At 33.5% G+C, this 21,066-nt stretch overlaps 1 protein-coding gene across 5 annotated transcripts in view; it reads right to left on the minus strand.

Annotated features, from left to right (window-relative positions):
* The window catches only part of COMMD10 (COMM domain containing 10), a 210,767-nt gene that overhangs the window by 21,456 nt on the left and 168,245 nt on the right, over positions 1-21,066 (minus strand). The window contains exon 6 of one of the 5 annotated variants that reach the window (XM_078365029.1): positions 12,368-12,403. The exons of the other annotated variants lie outside the window; for them this stretch is intronic. Within the exon in view, the coding sequence (XP_078221155.1) occupies positions 12,383-12,403 (21 nt within the window). The 3' untranslated portion in view covers positions 12,368-12,382. Of the gene's footprint in view, positions 1-12,367; positions 12,404-21,066 lie in introns of those variants that run through there. 5 annotated transcript variants of the gene reach the window in all.

A 21,066-nucleotide genomic window follows, 5' to 3' on the forward strand; every position in this document is an offset into this window, starting at 1 on the left:
TACATGTTTAGCTAAAAAATATAACAGTTTTAGCTGTCAACATAACAAACTGTCTTTGACCAGAAACCTTTATTCAGTATAAAAATTCTACAAGAATGTGCATAAAATATTTTCATAAAATGTTTAATTAGATACATTCATTTTGGCTGTTATGACATTTGACTTGTTGTTTACATATTATATTTTCAGTTTGGCTAAAATACTACTTTGCTCTAGTGTAGATAAAATAATATGTTTGGCAGTCATAACATCTCCATATTTTCCTTCCTCTTGAAAACAGAATATACTATGCATGAGAAGATCACAAATGTGGAACCAATCAAACATACCATGGATAGTTAGTATTCATTAACTGCAATTTATTATGTAGGTGCTGATATGTCATTATGATTTTCAGCTTTGGTATTTAAATATTTAGCTATGGATGCTGAATATTATCAGCAAGATAAGAGATTTTGAATATGATTATTTGAAAATTTTCAAACAGTGAGAAACTAGGTTGAAAAGAGCACTGACAGCTAAAAACAATGAAACATTTTCTGTACTAAATACTATAGGTTATGCTATATTTTTCTAAGTATTTATAATTTATTCTAATGATAAGTACTTATCTGATTACTGAAACATTATATTTGTAATAGGTACATTACTTAACTTTTCAAGACATGTGTTACTATCTTGGCTGAGGGATTCTGGGTAAATTACAAATAACAAACTGAAATTCTATTGCTCCAGTGAATAGTTTTAATGATTATGAGCTCAACATTCAAATTTAGGTTTCTCTTTCCTTTATAAAATAAAGGAAAAGATTATACTGTATTAGATTCACAGACAGAAATTTAAATGATGCATGTGTACTTTCAAGAGTTACTATGTATTTGGCATTCTTAATTAAATAACCTAATGTAATTCACAGAGCAAAAGGTAAATAAAAACATATACGGGTTTAATTTTTTTCTATCTTGTGCTGTCACATTAGTCTTCAAGGAAAAGAGGACCAATGTATCACCTAAGTGAGTGTTAATTTGACAATTTAGTTAAATTTACACTTATTGTCAGTGAATGGAAGCTCTGTTTCAGCAAAATAAAGAGGCAAGTTCAGCGTTTACTTCAAGTTATGAAGGGCATTGAGTTTATCATGTAACCGGCAACTGAAAATCTAATGTTAACTGTAGCACAATAATAGGAAATATTCTGTTTTACCTCCAACACTTGTGGAACCAAATTCCTACAGACAGGCAGGTACAATAACTAATTTGATAGAGTATGTGGCTAACTTAAGGCAGTAACTATCCAGAAGAAAATTTAACCTCTAATGATGTCCCAAATACATGACAGATGAAAACTGGAGTTCATTTTTCCACATATATTGGCTCTCTACTAACTTAATTACCTGATTATGATTCACAAAATCTTCTTGGAATCAAGTGAACAAATGATGCATATTCTAAAAAAGTACACAGTTTAAATGAATTGATATATTTCTATAATCCTTAGTATATCTGGAGCTCATAAATAAGGTTTTTATTTTATGTTTGAAATATAATGTCTGTTGTGTACAACTGTGAATTCAACACAGTAACAGCTGATAGTCCAATTTGTACTATGATACCTGAATAAAGGATGGAGCATGGGTTTTATTTGTAACTTAGTAAAAATAACACTGGAGAATTTAACTTACATTTTTTGGCAACAGCTTTATGGAAATATTCAAGTCTCAAACAATTGACCCACTTAAAGTATATAATTCAATAATTTTTAGAATGTTCATACAGTTGTACAACTATCCCAATTAATTTTAGAACATTTTCATCATCCCCAAAAGATAACCTACTCTCCTGTCTTACCCCCTGCTCCCTCCTCTGCAGGTCCTAGGCAACCAGTAATCTTCTTTGTTCTTACAGATTTGCTTACTCTGGAAACCCTATCAATTTTGAATGGAATCATATATGTAGTCTTTTGTGACCAGTTTCATTCATTTACTATAATATTTTCAAGATTTATTCATGTTGTAGTATGTATTAGTATAAATTCTGTTTAGCAAGGTTTGTATCTCAATTTAAGCAACTGAATTATTAAGGTTAGATTTTAAAATATACAATTAAAAAATCATGTATGACATAAACAAATGCTTAAACATAATATATGATAATGCTACTAACATACTTTGATTTTCCTCTGACAATTAAGAAGATATGGCCAGGTGTGGTGGCTCACATCTGTAATTCCAGCATTTTGGGAGGCTGAGGTGGGTGGTTGGTTTTGGAAGACTGAGGTGGGAGTTCGAGACCAAGTCTGGCAAAATGGTAAAACCTTGTCTCTACTAAAAATACAAAAATTAGGCTGGCGTGGTGACAGGAGCCTGTAATTCCAAATCCTCCAGAGGCTGAGGCAGAAGAATTGTTTGAACCTGGGAGGCGGAGGTTGTAGTGAGTTGAGATAGTGCCATTGCACTATAGCCTGGGCAACAAAAGCAAAACTCCACCCCCCACCCTGCCACAAAAAAGATATTTCTGAATCATGCTCACATATTTATATATACTTATTTAAAATTAATTTTTATTTTTTTTTTCTGGCAATGTCTTACTCATACTTTAAGACTCTTCTGAAGTGTTGTCTCCTCTGCAAAACCTTGCCTGATTTCCTCTCCCCCTCCTATCTACTCATTGCTTGCTTTGGTGCTGTACAACACAGTTAGAATACCTCTGTTAGTACTTATCATGATATTTTTACAATGAAGGCTTCCAAAACATAGTGCGTTCCTCGAGGTCAAGGGTAGTACCATATATATATATATACAGAGAATATATATATATTCATTTTACTTCTTTACTTTCCCTCTAAAAGAAGCCAGGATTAAATCAGAATGGGGGATACTTATATTACTTAGAAGTACAGTGATTACGTGTATGCTCATTAACATAATGGCAAAGCAAATCTAGCCATTAGCAGCATATACCTTATGATTTGGGATCAGATGTTCTACATACAACAAAACACCATTGTGAAGTATGACATCTTTACTTCATTAATCTATTCAACTTTCTAATTATATATTTACTTTAACTGATTGCAAATTAAGCCATCAGATATACTCTGGTGCATTGATTTGTACAGAACATATTTTATGGATATTGAGACTAATTTCACTTGTTTTCAACATAGATTTACGAGCAACACACTAGAGTGTTGGGGTTACAGCAGTGATGAAGACAATGCATGCAATCTTTGTTTTCTTTGAGTTTATGAGTCCAACAGAGACAAATAAACCGAGGTCACAAAATAATGTAAGTGCCATAATAGGCAAAGTATAGGGCAAAGAGAATACATACTACACCTATATTCTGGAGTCAATAAAGAATTCCTAGTAGAACTGATATCTAATCTGATACCCAAAATACAAATTATTGGGAAAAAAGCAGGGTGGAAGATATTCATTCCTACCAGCAAAGAGAACATGAAAGGGAAAAGTAGACCAATCTACTAATAATTTAAATTTGTGATGATGGTGGCTTGAATTAGCCTAGAAGCAACAGAATATAACAGAAATACATAGATTTAAGAGCTATTTTGGAGTAGGATCCACAAAACTCTGATTCTTTCAGTGAAAAAAATGAGAATCGAAGATGAAACACAAGCATCTGCCTTGGGCAACTGAAAGATGGGTAGGGGCCATTCACTGAGACAGAATGGGGTTGAGGGAAGTAATCTTGAGGATGAAACTGAGGTTTGGAATTACGAGTTCAGTTTATGACATGTATTCTGAAGTATCTTTGGATAAGCATGTAGAAAAGACCAGCAGGCCATTAGATATACAAACCCAGTATCTGAGTTAGGGATCTGGGCTATAGATTAATACTTAAGAGTACTCAGGAGGGAGAAAAAACAGTCAGAAATCAGAGCTATGGGAACAAAGTACTGCCTAAGGCAATTGTGCCAAGAAGACCAAGAATAAATCCTTAAGGCACACCAATAATTAAGAGACTGCTTGAGAGGTAGGTTAAAACTAGAGGTAGGTCAGGGACACTAAAGAAAGAAAAATTTTTAAGGAGAGAGTGATTACAATGCCAACTGCTCCCAAGAATCCAAATGAGACAAGGACTGGTAAGTTTTTATTTTAGATTCAGTGATGAGAATGTTACTGATACTGGCAAAAGTATTTTGGTGTAATGATGGGGAAAAGCCAAGCCCAGCTGACTAGAGGAATGAGTATACAGTAAGGAAATCAAGTAAATGTAGAGCAGGAATTGATAAACTAGAGTCTGCAGGCCAACTGTGACCTGCTTTCAGTTTTTGGGCCAAAGCTGACCTGCTTTCAGGTTTTATACATAAAGGTTTATTGGAACACAGCCACACTCATTGTTTTATATACTGTCTCAGGCTGCTTTTGTGTTGTAACAGCAGAGCTGTATAGTCTGCAAGTTTTAAATATTTACTATTTGGCTCTTTATAGAAGAAAGTTTGCCAACCTCTATTGTAGACAAATGTCTCAAATTATTAGTTCTATTTACCAAAAGTGACCTAATACGCTTCCATATTTCTCGTGTTTACCATGAGACTTGCCAGTTAGAAAGGCCTGTTGATATATAAGTGGAACTAAGTAAAAATCTGCTATACTGAATACGGTGTAATTGCTCATCTCAAGGTTGAAATTTCAAGCCCTCTTCACTCTCATTTAATATACTGCTGTTTTACAGGAAAGGTTGGTGGCAGTTGCAGAGGCTGTTAGAGCATATCTTTGGGTAAATGAAATACATCACTTAGCTCATAATTACCTCCATTTTATGACATTAATAATGACCGATATCATCTAAAGTTCTCTAAGAGAAAATAAATGCAATTTTAAGATTGATACTTTAAAAAAAGTTAATTGTGCCTTCAAGTTTTCTCTTTTCTATAGTTTATTAATAATAAATGCCTTTTTCAAATGATAACTGTAGTTAGTTTCAAGTATTTTATTTTAATGAATCACTTATTCATATGAATTCAATAAAAAATGTGAGGGTCAGTTTTTAAAACTCCAGTTCATCGACAAAAAGAAGTCAAAGGCTTGGATCAGAAACATCTCAATTGGACTGTTCAGCTTTTGCTTGTTATATGTGGTCTTTGCCTGGAATGACTCACAGCATAACAAAGCTTCACAATGTGGTTTAATGTTTTGTATCTGTTAATGATTAGACAGGCTACATGCCTCTGTAGTTTAGTCATTAATATTAATGAGTTTTCTGACCTAAGCCAAGTTAATAAAACAAACTTTTAAATATCCTGTTTAAAAGTTCTCAATAATAATTTTGAACTTGAAATTGTTTTATAGAATTCTTTTATAAGGCTGGAAAATATACAAAGATTTCAAAGACATTTTCTATCTTGGATGGGGAAAAAAATGACAGAATGGTGAGACCATCTATCAAACATTGCTTTTTGATTACAGGTCACATATGGCTGCTTCAAAATCATAGATTTAATGGAATAGGGAATTAAGACAGATTACGAGGAGGGTTCTTCAAAAAGCTCATGGAAAATGTGTATTATGAAAAAACTATGCATGGATTTCACAATTCTTTTGCACCAAAATATACTAACTTTTCATAATATGCCTGAACAGGACCTAGTTTGAGGCAGTAAGAAGAATAAGATACTCATTTAAAAATAGCCCCTATCAGAGCAAAATTAATTCTTCTAAAAATGAAGCAAGAACAACATCAAATTTATGGTGAACTGTGGGGTGAAATGTGGTGAAATCATTGATGCTTTATAAAGACTTGATGGAGACAATGCCCCAAAAGAAATCAGCAGTTTACAAATGAATAACTTGTTTTAAGAAGGGATGAGACAACATTGAAGATGAAGCCCACAGTGATAGATCATCCACATCCATTTGAGAGGAAAAAAAAATCTTTTTCATGCCCTAAGAGAACTGAAAATTAACAGCAGAAACCAGAGCCAACACCACAGTAATCTCAATTGGTTCAGCTTACACAATTCTGATTGAAAAGTAAGTTGAGGAAACTGTCCACTAGATGGATGCTAAAACTCTTAACACCACCCAGATCAACTGCAGATAAGAACAGAGCTTTCAATGAACATTTAAATGAATGGGATAAAGATTCTGAAGGATTTTGTCCAAGAGGGGTAACAGGATATGTAATATGGCATCACCAGTATGATCCTGAAGACAAAGCACAATCAGAACAATGGCTACCAAGAGATGAAAGTGGTCTAGTGAAGAGCTGAGGTTATGGCAACAGTATTCTGGAATGTTCAAGTCATTTTGCCTACTCGCTTTCTGGGATGCCAAAGAATGATAACATCTGCTTATCATGGAAGTGTTTTGAGAGCATTTGCCAAAGCTTTGGCAGCAAAAGATCTAAGAAAGCTTCACTAGAGTCCTTCATCACTACGACAATGCTCCTGCTCACTCCTCTCATCACACAGGGCCATTTTACAAGAGCTTCAATAGGAAGTCATTAAGCATCCATCTTACAGACCTGATTTGGCTCCTTTGACTTCTTTTTATTTCTTAATCTTAAAAAATCTATAAAGAACACCCATTTTTCTTCAGTTAGTAATGTAAAAAAAGACTGCACTGACATGGTTAAATTCCTCAATTCCAAAAGAACTGAGGGATGGACTAAATGGCTGGTATTATTGCTTACGAAAGTGTCTTGACCTTGATAGAGCCTATTTTGGGAAATAAAATTTGTATCTTTTATTTTTATATTTTAATTCCATTTTACCTTGATCTTTTTTGAGGTACCCTCATATTTCATAGACGACTGAATACAACATGGAAACAGTTTAAATTTGTGTAATCCCTATGGGGTTACTAGTAATTTTTACTCTCATGTTAGATGTGCCTAACAAATATAAAACTGAGAGATTGGTGGTTATGAAAATATAACTCACTTATATCAGAGAGTTGGGAAAAAGTAAATGATTTTGTAAAAGTAGAATATTTGTATGGACCAATGTTATTTCTAGTAGCGTGAAACAATGGCCTAAACGTTTCCTTTTTGACATTTAAGCAAGGGCTGACTTAAATAAAAGTCTGCCAAATCTTGTAGAAGCAGCCAAGGCCTATGCTGCAAATCAGAACACTTCCAAGTAGACATAGGCTCCTTCTAATTGGTCCAGACTAATGTGAAACCAGTATTTTTAGTAACAGAGATTACTAATTCTCTTCTTAAAATATTGATCTTCCATATTGGGAGCTTAGGAGTAAAAACCATATTAGTCATCATGCTCTCAGTTTGGTCATGGTTTAGAATGTTAACCCAATTTGTGGAGAATATTTATACTTATGTAGTAGAAACTAGATTTGAGATAGGAAATAAAAGTATACAAAGTGTATTAAGCAAAATTAGTAATACACCCTAACTTCTACTTGGGAATGCCTATTAAAATGATTATGTGAATTAAATAAAGATAAAGAATTATATAATTGTGTCTGTGTGTGTATGTGTGTGTGTATATATATATATAAAATTTATGTATCATATTTATTTATTTATTTATTTGAGATGGCGTTTCACTCTTGTTGCCCAGGCTGGAATGCAATGGCATGATCTTTACTCACTGCAACCTCGGCCTCCTAGGTACAAGCAATTCTCCTGTCTCAGCCTCCCAAGTAGCTCAGATTACAGGCATGTGCTACTGCACCCAGCTAAGTTTTTTGTATTTAGAAGAGACGGGGTTTTACCACGTTAGTCAGGCTGGTCCGAACTCCTGACAGATGATCCACCTGCCTCGGCCTCCCAAAGTGCTGGGATTATAGAATTGTGCCACTGCACTCAGCCTAATTTATACTTCTTCTTTATATAATGGGAATGATTATATAAAGAAGAAGCTGTATCCTTTTTCTTTCTAGTGCCCATGCCACTACCTAATCTAAAGCATTCATTTTTCAGAAATCAGAATGCTAAATTTGCTGAAATTCCTTTTCTTCAGTGTCTCCATTCCCTAGACCATTCTAAATGCAGATGCCAAATTCAATTTTTCAAATTGCCACTCTCTACAAAAGATAGGCAATATCTTCTCCATAACCAACTGTAAAGTTCTGCCTGTTTTGTCTAGAAGTTAAAGCTTTCTATAAACTGCTGCCAGTCTAATTTTTCCTTTTTCAATTAAGAAATATTTAAAATGTTAAAATTATAGGAACCAATAAATGAATATAACAGATATCTCTGTAACCAACACCTGGATATAACAATGTATTAACTTTTTTGCTTTTGAAAAGCCTAAATAAAGCATCCAGTTAAAGTCTGTCATTCATCCCATCTCTTTCCCTTTAGTAAAGGGATAAAACCTTGGTGTAAATAAAAATGTAAAGCAGGAAATAAGAAACAATTAAGAAAAGACTTAAAAATATAAAAACATAACCCTTCATTACGTCAAGATAAAAGAATACTTTTTAAAAATGCTAACCATTTACTAACCTTAGATCAGGAGGTTTGAAAGTCAGAAAATAATAATAAAAATGGCAATTAATACATCTTTTCCTTTCCTTTCAAATTTGTGACAGAGGTGAAATTAACCTAGTTTCTGGAGATGGAATTAAAATATGCAGAAATGAGGTAAAAAAGTATATACTAATTCTCTCATCCTATATCTTATTCTTCTTAACAAAAGGTAGAGAAGACTGGCAAATCAGAGTCTGGGAAGGGTGCTTTAATAACCTACATGTATGCAAACCAAGATGGCTTACAACCTAAGCAACCAAAACAATTGGCAAAAATCAATGCCTTCTTTTTTCCATTTATGGAAAAGTTGGGGGAAAAGGGAAACTTAAAGAGGCTAAAATATTTGAGATGAATTAGTGTGGTATTTTTTAAAAAAAAGATAAGGGAAAACTATAAAATTTAAAACATACAGTTATACAAATATCATAAAAAGTAACATTACAATGCCTGAAAAAACATACCAAGTAAAAATATGGTTTGGACTAATCCAATTTTTCTAACTTGAACTGCATAATATTTTTTATTTTACTGCCTGAAATCCAAAAGTCAATATAACCTATAAAGTAAAATGTGAAAGTCATAAGGAGAAATCACACTGTATAACGACCTCGGTATAACTTGGTTCATAAGTTGGGGCAGGAAATTACGGGTTTGTGGGTGGCCCCAAATTTCTCCAAGTGGATTAGCTTTCCCCATAAAGGCTAGGGAGAAAATCTTTCCTCTAGAAATACTATAATCAAAAAACCCTATTTCAGTCCTTTGAAATAAAGTGAATAATAAAGTGTATTTTTATACAGGTTTTGTTTATGTCAGTTTTTAATAAACATAAATGTGGGGAAACATTCATGACAGTAAAAACAAATTTTTATTGTGAATGCAACTATCTTTTGTGGTACTTTAAATATTGTCAGGTTATAGAAAGAGACTTAAAGAGTGTAACAGAAGTAGTTCCTGTAGAAAGTAGGTTTACTATTGTTGCATCGACTCAGATCTATTAGTTCAGCTTACAGATAATGTCCTTTAAGACTAGATGTAAAAAATAATCCATAAAATATTTTATAACATTTTCATATGAAATAAATGTTAATCCTTAGCATCTCTGCCAGATTTCAGTTTGGGTAACTGCTTTCTATTGAAATATACCCCTTTAGTTAAAAAGAAAAATATAACAATTTAACCTTTAAAAAATCTATAATTTGGACATATGATTAATACATCAAAGATTATATAAACTTTCAATTTTAAATGAAAACACGAATTATATTCAAAGGTCTACATAAGCATAAATATTTTTCTTTTTCATATAGTCAAATTAACTTTGGGTACTGCATTTACCTCAAAACAATGCCTTTGTTCTCACTGCCCCCTCTAGTGAGGTCTTCCTCTAATTAATTTCACTTGACAAAATCCTGCCCATTCTTTAAGGGTCAGCTACATACTTCTTCCATGAGGCCTTCCCCATTTCCCAAAAGGAATGAAGCTCTCTCTGAGGGTCAGTGTCTTCCATGTTTGATGCAGCACCTAACACATACTGCTTTACACTGCGTTTTTTTTTTTCCTCCTGAATATGTATTATCACTTTTCTTTTTTTCTAGTAGGAATAAAGCTTCTTAAGGGTAGGATCTTGTCTTCATTTTAGTATAGCAAAATGGTTAAGAGTGTGATCTCTGGTGTCAAGCAGTATATGTTTTAAGCCAGTCTTCCCAAATCACTGGCTCTATGACCTTGAGCAAATTATGAAATCTTCTATGGCTCATCTTCTTCATTTGCAACATGGGATAATAATAGCACCTACCTGACAGGGATATGAGAACTTATTGCAAGTGTTTGCAATCACTGTCATCATCATAATTTTTTATGTTCCACATGTACGTAGCCCAGGGCCTTGAATATAATAGACGTTTAATAAATGCTTGTTAATTTGAACTTTTTTGAGTTTTTAAACTAAATGGAAAATAAAGCCATATGGAAAGTGCTGAGTAAGGAAAACAAAAACTCTCTTATGTAATGTTTTAAATAAGCAATAAGTAGATAAACAAATTTAAGCACGTCGAGTTATGTAAATGGCCCAATAAATTACTTTTTGGAAAGTGTGTAACATCACTGCTTAAATATAACCTAAATATGATTACAATTCAGAAAGCTATTCTCATACCTATAGGTTATCTGAGAGGCCCTTTACATAAATAATCAAGGTCAATTTCAACAGTACTATCAGAACTTAATGAAAAATCCTGACTTTTGGGAATGGTGAAAAAAAAAAAAGCCAATATGCAGAATATTATGCTCTAGCAGAGAGACCATGTGGAGAGTTGGCCTCCTTTCCCACATAACATTGCTTAGTATTAAATTGCAATTTCTAGCTTCCTTTAGATGTAATGTCTCTTGAACAAAGACCACCAATAATGCAAAACTGTGTTATTTTGTGAAGTAGACAAAAATGTCTGTAATAGAATGAGGCTCTGAAATTAATTTCACTGGTGACCAAATCCAGAGATTAAGCCATAATAATATCAAAAACACTTTCTCTACTCTTTCTTAATGAACACATAAAAACAAAATGAAATGTTAGCTACTCTGAATATAGGCAGTATCTGAGATTTTTAGGGCATAAATGTATTCATGGTAAGCTATATATGAATGCATATCATTTACATTGAATGGACTTGCTTTAAACATCAAATAATGTTCTGGGCTAAAAGCACTGACCATACTATGCATTACACCTATTTTTCAAGGAGCTCAAGACATTTTGCAAAATCTGACAAAAATGGTATCTGTCTCCATCAAGCTCCTATGGAAAAAAAGGAAGTGAAAAATTAGCAATATGGGATAGTGCTCAGACCTAACAGTCATAAAGGAGATAACAATGCTGAGTCTGTTATGTAAATAGGTGGGCCTCCGGTTTCTGTTTCAAATGAAGCCTTGACTTGACCTTTACATGACTTTGTAGTTAATGTTCTCTCATCATCTGATAAGAGAGGAGACGGAGTTGCAGAAAATAAAATCTTTGCATGCTAAGTGCTACAGTGAATGTAATAGTAATGTCAGGTGCCATGAAATGAATTGTCAAATTATAGACCTAGATTTTAGCGAAGGGATATCCTGACACTGAGCTTTCACTAAGCAGTAATTTTTGTAACTACTAAAGGGAATAAACTAAAATATTTAACACTTCTATGGCTTCATATGTATATTCAAAATTTGACCTAAATTACAGTTTAAGAAACCTGCAGAAGAGAACACTCTTTCTTCCCCTGTACTTTAATCACTAAAAATCCTCTAAGAAGAATGTACACCTGGGAAAGCAGGGCTAGGTGGATCCTATACAGCAAGAGATAGTTGGGAAACAAGACAGTTTGACTTGATTTAGGGGTCACTCCTTTAGTTAAAGGCTCTAAAGCTCTTGCATTTTACACAATAGGTATAAAGGTTCACACTCTGAATAAAGTCTAGCTCTCTTTAACTCTTAATCTTTTCAGGAAGTACAGTCAACAAAAGAGTCAAAACTCTGTAAAATATTTTAAGAGATTTATTCTGAGCCAAATATGAGTGACCATGGCCTGTGACACAGCCCTCAGAAGGTCCTGATAACATGTGCCCAAGGTGGTCAGGGTACAGCTTGTTTTTATATATTTTTAGGGAGGCATGAGACATCAATCAAATACATTTAAGAAATAAGTTGGTTTGGTTCAGAAAGGCAGGACAACTCGGAGTGGGGGCAGGGTCCAGGCTATAGGTAAATTTAAAGATTTTCTGGCTGACGATTGAGTTTATCAGATCTGGGAAAGGAATGTTTAGGTTGAGATAAAGGACTGTGGAGACCAAGTTTTATTGTGCAGAGGAATTTCTTAAAGAGCAGATTTCAAAGAGAGAACAGGTTGTAAAATGTGTCTTACCTAAACTAAAAGGGTGCCAGGCTGTTAGTTGATTATCTCCTGGGTCTGGAAAGAAAGAAAAGAAAACAAAGGAGAAAGGGGATTCTCTATAGGATGTGGATTTTTCCCACAAGAGACTTTGAAGGACAATTTCAAAGTATGGCAAGGAAATGTATTTTGGGGTTAAATATTTTTTCCTCATCTTGTAATGTTATGCCAGAATTAGACTGAAAAATAAGTCATGATACATAGGGTCAAATAAAACCCATTTGATGAGAATTTGTGGTTTGCAGGGCATGACACCCTAGACCCCTTAAGTAGGAATTTGGGCAAGATAAAAAATCAGAGCTTAGTCCTCAGCTCCAATTCAAAAGTATTTTAGTGTTTCACATGTTTTTAAAAAGTCCTCCAACAGCAAAAATATGAACTATTCATTTTCTAAAATACATGTGTATGTAAGAATTGTTTATATATTTGTGAAGAACTTCTACACAACCACAGATATTTTAAATCACGACAGCTAATATCAAACCAAATAACAAACAATTAAAAAATAAGCTTAGCGTGACAACCAATATAAGCCAATTTCAAACAATTTCATGCTTTCCCTTTGTAAGATTAACTATTTCATTATAGTCATTAAAGATATTTCCAAAGAACTGTTTTCAAACTTTATATACTTCTTACAAAAAGAAACAATGATGCCTGATAATATGTACATTGGCCATTTTAAATGTCAGATCGTAACATATTTAATGTAGAAATATTGCCAGATATTGTCCAAATGGGCCTAACTGGTACCTCAAATCATTTTGGGAATGAGTAATGAATTTATAAAAATTGTTTTCATTTTGCTGGTACAAAATACAAAGTCAAAATGCTTAGGCACTGTATTTTCTGCTCACTTCAGAGTAAAAACCCAGGAATACATACACTTAATAGCTAACACTTACAAAATAATTCACTTTTATAATGAGTAGAGTTATACCTTTAAAAATAATTAGCATACTTGAAAAACCCTGGCCCTAAATTCAGTCTTCAACTCTAAGAAAATAATATTTTAATTGATTGTGATGAAATCCAGGCATTTGTCTTGGTATAGTATTAGTAATTAAGAAACCGAAGAATTACGAATAAAACAAAAAACACATAGGCGCATCATCTGTAAATTCTCTTAGGTCTAATTTTGAGCCTTTAATGACTGTTCTCTTTAAAGTTAATTTCAAAAGGCAACACAAAGAAATTGGTGCATAACATTTATTAAACTTCTGTTGAAAACTATATTATTAACTGATAATTCAGCAGTTTTGAGGGATGTAGAAATTTTAACATAACTGGTGAGTGTGGGGCAAAAAATGAAAATATACAAAACCAGATCCAAGCAGAAAAGGATGAGAAGAGACACTGATCAGAATAGTATAGCATCTAAAGAGGAAAACTACCAGTTCCACCTTCTTTCATTATCTGTAAGCGGAAAAAATAATAAAAACTTACCTCAAAGCACTGTGTTAAAAATCATATGAGATATAATGTATTTAGAATAGTCAAGAATACAAAGTACTTAAGAAAAATTAACAAATTATTATTATAAGACTAAAGGGAAAAATATTTCTGAAGTCACACTTAAGAATGGCTATCCCCATCAAGCTACCAATGACCTTCACAGAACTGGAAAAAAACACCTTAAACTTCATATGGAACCAAAACTTCATATGCCTGCATAGCCAAGACAATCCTAAGCAAAAAGAACAAATCTGCAGGCATCATGCTACCTGACTTCAACTACACTACAAGGCTACAGTAATCAAAACAGCATGGTACTGGTACCAAAACAGAGATACAGACCAATGGAACAGAACAGAGGCCTTGGAGGCAACATCACACATCTACAACCATTTGATCTTCGACAAACTTGACAAAAACAAGCAATGGGGAAAGAATTCCCTGTTTAATAAATGGTGTTGGGAACATGTGCAGAAAGCAGAAACTGAACCCCTTCCTGACACCTTACACTAAAATTAACTCCAGATGGATTAAAGACTTAAACAGAAGACCTAACACCATAAGAACCCTAGTAGAAGACCTAGGCAAAACCATTCAGGACATAGGCATAGGCAAGGACTTCATGACTAAAACACCAAAAGCATTGACAACAAAAGCTAAAATAGAAAAATGGAATCTAATTAAACTTCAGAGTTTCTGCACAGCAAAAGAAACTATCATTAGAGTAAACTGGCAACCAACAGAATGGGAAAATTTTTTTTGCAATCTACCCATCTTACAAAGGGCTGATATCCAGAATCTACAAAGAACTCAAACAGATTTACAAGAAAAAAAACAAACAAATCCATTCAAAAGTGGGCAAAGGATATGAACAGACACTTTACAAAAGAAGACATATATGAGGCCAACAAACATTTGAAAAAATGCTCATCATCACTGGTCATTAGAGAAATACAAATCAAAACCACATTGAGATACCATCTCAAGTCAGTTAGAATGGTGATCACTAAAAAATCTTGAGACAACAGATGCTGGAGAGGATGTGGAGAAATAGGAACACTTTTACACTGTTGGTGGGAGTGTAAATTAGTTTAATCATCGTGGAAGATAGTGTGGCGATTTCGCAAGGGTCTAGAAATAGAAATTTCCATTTGACCCAGCAATCCCATTACTGGGTATATATCCAAAGGATTATAAATTGTCCTATTATAAAGACACATGCACATGTATGTTCACTGAGGCACTGTTTACAATAGCAGAGACCTGAAACCAACCCAAATGTCCATTGATGATAGACTGGACAAGGAAAATGTGGCACATATACACCATGCAATACTATGCAGCCATAAAGAACAATGAGTTTGTGTTCTTTGTAGGGACATGGATGAATCTGGAAACCATCATTCTCAGCAAACTGGCACAAGAACAGAAAATCAAACACCGCATGTTCCCACTCATAGGTGGGTGTTGAACAATGAGAACACATGGGCACAGGGAGGAGAGCATCACAAACTGAGGTCTGTCGGTGGGGGACTAGGGGAGGCGCAGCAGGAGGTGGGGAGGTTGGGGAGGGATAACATGCAGAGAAATGCCAGATACAGGTGACAGGGGGATGGAGGCAGCAAAACCCCTTGCCATGTATGTACCTATGCAACAATCCTGCGTGATCTGCACATGTACCCCAGAACCTAAAGTACAATTAAAGAAAAAAAAAAAAGAATGGCTAGCCAGTGGAACCAAAGGTCGAAGAGAGATCCAGAAGACAGAGAACAGAGACAGAAGCACTGAACCTACTGGTAAGATTTTAAAAAGAACAATTTAAGTTGATAAGTGAAGATACAAGTAGACCACTGAAAGTTAGTCTGCTCGATAGGAATGAGGAAGTCTGTACATATACAAAAATATGCAAAATAAAGACAGCAAAATGGATAAAAAGAAGCAGGAGTCAGATGTGTGGGTCATTAATAACCAGAAAGATGTAAAATAAGTGCACTGAAAAATTTCTAGTCATGTTAACATGGTTTTAGCAGTACCTAGCTGCAGGCTGCACTGACTAATTTGATAAAAGAGCTTTACTAAGTTTTGATAAGAATATGCATCTACATTACTCATGCCTTACCAAAAAACAAAAATAAGGAGAATCACCACCACCTGCAACAAGAAAATCCTCCAAAACCCATAGAACTCAGTGTTACCCTAGCAAGATTAGTAAACCTTAAAAGGAATTAGCAATGGTCACGTCTAAAATTTTCAGATTCAGTATCTCCATGAGTACACCTATGATTTCTGATTGCATCCAGCTTCTCTATTCAATAAACAGTGTAAACATTATAATCAACTTCTTTTTCATCAAAACTAGTCATACTTGCAAATTAGGTAGTACTGAGAAATTTAATTCATTATAGTAGTTTTCTTTGTGAAATATGTTTTTCCTCAATTTTGGATGCAGGTACACTTTTAAAAGAAAAGCAACAAATTTCCATAGGCTACTGATGTCTCTCAAGTAGGACTTGGCTTTACTAGAAAAAAGTAAAAGCGAAAAATAAAATCAAATTTGCTAAGTCTTCACAAGGCATACAAAAGCAATCATACAGATTTGTTACTAATTTTCAACATTTACAAAGAGAATATGTTGTTTCACAACTTTTTTCTATTTTTGAATAACAAAGATACAATCCTTATTCCACAAATAAACCCTAACTATATAAATGAAAATCTTTTCTTATTCTCCTTTAAACATCTATTAGCAAACTTTGTTTCAAAATACAATTATGAAAAATATGACAAATTCAAGCCTGGGGTCTAATCTTCAATTCAATTCATTTTCCAAAAATGTAATTAATTAAAATGAAGTTATAAACAAATCTCTGTCCATTCTAGAAGACAGTTAATTTGCTTGTACAGATGAGCTACTGCTTTGCAGGACCATTAATATAACACCTGATTTTCTCTTTTTGCTAAATCTTGCCTAGAGCAAGACAGTGAAGTTCTTTTACAATCTCCATTAAAGTACATAAGGGTTTACTTCTTTAACATTAGTAAGTTAAAATTTACAAGATACTGATATGCCATGGTACTTCTGAAAATAACATGCCTCTAAGTGGGTCAATATTGACTATATCAAAACAATCCATTTGCTACCATGAAATAAAAATATCACCTTACGCAAGTTGTTCTTAAATAGGATGACTAACAATAAGCATTAGCGAAGAAATTTCTCCAAAGTCGGTAGTTTCCACAGGGAAAAATAATGAATTGGAGACAGAGGCTACTGCTAAAAATAAACGCCCTCTATAAATTCATTAAACACCAGCAGCATTCAGCACATTTTTCTCCTTTTAAAATATGTTAAGCCTCCATTAAAATGGTTTCATCATTTATAAGTTTTCTTAATTTCAAAATCTGTATTTTTACATTTTACTTTATGAAAAAAATGGATAGCAAATGAGGACACATTTACCTCTTTCCCTTCCCCTCAAATTCTGATAAAATATATTTCTAAAAAGAAGAAAGAATGATAGTTCAGGAAAATAAGAATACCACTGCAGATGAGAAAATCTGAAGAAGTTCTATAAAAAAATAAATCAGAGGAGATTTTATTAGTTTATAGGCAAAATCAGATTGGAGAAAACTGCAGCTAAAACAAGAAAGCATGTTTCTGCTATAGAGACCCAGAGAAATTCAAAGCTCATGGTCAATAAATAATATAAGCAGGAGTATATTTTCCCAAATGTGATTTCTGACTGTGGAGAGTCCCAGATTAAAGAAACAGAACAATGTGGCAGCCAATTTATGGAAAGGTAGTCCTACACCCAGATGAAAAACTCCTGCAACTGGGATTACCCTGCCCAGCCATACCCACTTATTTTTTCCTACAGTAACTGGATGAAGGCTTCTGTAATGAGAATCTACATACCCTAAAAAGTAAAAAGAGATTCTCATTTGGACTCATAAGTAAATACTCTCCAGTCACCAAGACTGTTCAGTTTAGGATCTCAACTATTCAACAAATAACCCCAAATAACCAAACACTTGAGGAAAAATTAGCAAGAAAGTCACCAAACTTAACATATTTAAGAAATAATACTCAGCAGAAAAAAAGAGAGCAAAATGTTAAATATAATTGTCATTTTCAGTGAGGCTTGAAAAGACAGCACACTGACAAAAAGAACAGATTATTACAAAAAAAGAGTTCTACAAAATTAAAAACATGACTAACAAAATAATGACAATACAAAGCCTTAAAAAATGAACTGAAAAATTAAAGGACCTTGGAGATCAGCCTGGCCAACATGGTGAGATGCTGCATCTACTAAGAACACAAAAATTGGACAGGTGTGGTGGTATGCACCTATAATCCCAGCTACTTAGGAGGCTGAGGTGGGAGAAGCACTTGAACCCAGGAAGCAAAGGTTGCAGTGAGCCACGATTGCACCACTGCATTTCAGCCTAGACGACAGAGAGAGACTGTGTCTCAGGAAAAAAAAAAAAAAAAAAAAAAAGAAAAGACTCAGCTAAAGATCAAATTATTGAGCTAGAAGACAAAAACAAATGATTATTCAGAATCCACTGCAAAATGAGGAAATATAAAATAAAAGAAATGGAAGATAGATCTAGAAGTTCTAGTAGCTACTGACTAAAAGAATAAAACAGAACTGAGTGGAAAAAGAAATCAAAGAAATCAAAGAAATAAAAGAAGAAAATTTCCCTTAGCTAAAGGTAGATTCAGGTTTCAGACAAAAGCAGAGGTGCAGGAAGAGGCAGCTGAGGCAAAGCATTAATAACAGCAACAACACTGATGGCATCCCAGTGTAATATCAAACCCAAAGGATAAAAATTCCAAAATCTTCCAAAGAGAAAGAAAGATGAAGAGATGAAAAAAGGTTATCTACAGTGGTATGAAAATTATATTGATATCAGAATTCTTTTCAGCAATATCAGAAAAGTCAACAGAATAGTATTTTCAAAGATTTAAAGATAAAATTACTTAAACATAGGACTCTATGTCAAGTCTAATTAGCAATAAAGTGAGAGTTAATATACATTTTCAGTCATGCAAAGACAGGCTAGGTTAATACCTTCAGATACAATCTAAGAATTATTAAATGATCAATTCTAGTCAAACAAAAAAAATTCAATAAATGATCAATTCTAGTAAGACACACAAAAAAATCAATCTAGAAAAAAAAGATGTGAAATAAAAGTAACTTGGTGTCCAAAAAGCACTAAACTAAATAATTATTTATGCATAATTATAACAAGAAATAATATAAAATTAAAATACAAAAGTATTTTAGAATAGTAATAGGAAGAAAGAGAGTAAGTGTGCTATAGGTCTTGTCTAGGGGAGGAAAAAATATACTACAAAATCCTAACACGTTGGAAAATAATACCGACATTCAGAGGAGAAAACGTTTTGAATGTGCTCAAAATATAACTTTTATTCTTTATACTAGTAAATGTCCATGAATGGAAAAGAAATCCAATTTATATGCCTTTAGATTAAATATTAATTTGCTTTTCTTCAAATACACTCATATTTGTAGATCAGTATTGATATGCAAACATCATTTACCATTACATTATTCCTGGAGCTGCTGAACTCTCTTTAAAATGAATTAGACAAAAATGATTATAGATAGCCTTGAACATTCTATATTGCACAGAACCAAATAATGAAACTGGGTATGCAAAACTGTGATTCAAAAACCTTCAGTATTAATTATTGGAAAATTACTTCTCCCCAAATTCAGATGACCACAAATCTTTACCTTGTAGGCACATTATACAAAGTGGTCCACATATAAGAATCTTAAAATTTTCTGTAGCTCATGTTTAAATTAAAATCGATCTGAATCCATCATAATATTCTTCCTTTTGATACATTGATATTATTTCTTTCTGAAAAAAATTAACCTAATTTTGAAAAGAGCTGATTGCTTTAAATGTATTTACAAAAACGAGAAGTCTTAAACTAGTACCGTGACTTCAGGTAGAGGGTCCCCTGCTAAGAAAAATTCTGAAGGTCTAAATGAGCCTTACATTTACTGTGTATTCCTATGTACTCATGAAGAGCAACCAACTGTCAAAAAGCTGTTTTATCTTATTGTTTTGCTATAATGCCCTCCTGTGAATTTTCCTTTCATAAATTTCATATGAAAATAAACAAATATTTCTATACTATGGAGCACCTGGAACTGATTAGTAAAGAAGTTGAAAATATTAAGTTAGGAGAAAAACAGAAGCAGCCCATCTTTCTACTCAGGAGACAACAAGCTATATATTTAAAATCTCTGTAAAGGCTCTGTGCAAGACTTAGAAGTTGTGTTTGTAAAGGCTGAGCATCCCTAATCTGAAAATCTGAAATATGAAATGCTCCAAAATCTGAAAGCTTTTGAGCACTGACACGACACTACAAGTAGAAAATTCCATAAGTGACCTCATTTGATGGGTTGCAGTCAAAATCCAGGAACACAGCACATAGCTTATTGAGAATGTCTAGGCTCATCCCTAGAGGACCCATTAGTCCCTCAAATGGTTTCTAATGTTTCTTCTTATCTAAAAAAATAAAATACAGTGTAGAGTAACCTTTTAATAAAAAGAGCACTGTAGGTGGAGTCTGAAAGTCTGTCATTGTTTGTTGTTGCTGTTGTTTAACAGCTCATAAGGTATTCTGGTGATGCTATTATGCCGCTTAGTTACTCTGAACTCTTCACTGTTAAGTACGTAGGTGTGAGTAAGTGTAAGAAAATGGTTATCAGTAGCATACAAATTCAGAGTCAGGAATGTCCGTGATGTCAAACACCACAGAGTATCCACATGGCTAGTTGAGATAGTGATACCTTTGCTTTCTGATGGTTCAATGTATGCACACTTTGTTTAATGCACAAAATTATCTAAAATATTATATAAAATTACCTTCAAGCTATATGTTTACAGAATACATAAAAAGGAGATCAATTTCATGTTGAGACCAAAGTCCCATTCCAACATATCTCATTATGTATATGAAAACATCACAAAATACAAAAAATCCAAAATCCAAAACATTCTGGTTCCAAGAATTTTGGATAAATAATACTCAACCTGTCTATTGTTTCAAATGCCAAAGTAAGACAGAGATAAGAAAAATGCCCGTCCTTTGATCTATTTAAACATAACTCTAAGAATCATTAATCAAGGTTCTTCAGCTCTTAACTGTCATATACATGCAAAGGGAAAGGTAA

The sequence above is a fragment of the Callithrix jacchus genome, chromosome 2 (assembly GCF_049354715.1).
Source record: "Callithrix jacchus isolate 240 chromosome 2, calJac240_pri, whole genome shotgun sequence".
Taxonomy (NCBI): domain Eukaryota; kingdom Metazoa; phylum Chordata; class Mammalia; order Primates; family Cebidae; genus Callithrix; species Callithrix jacchus.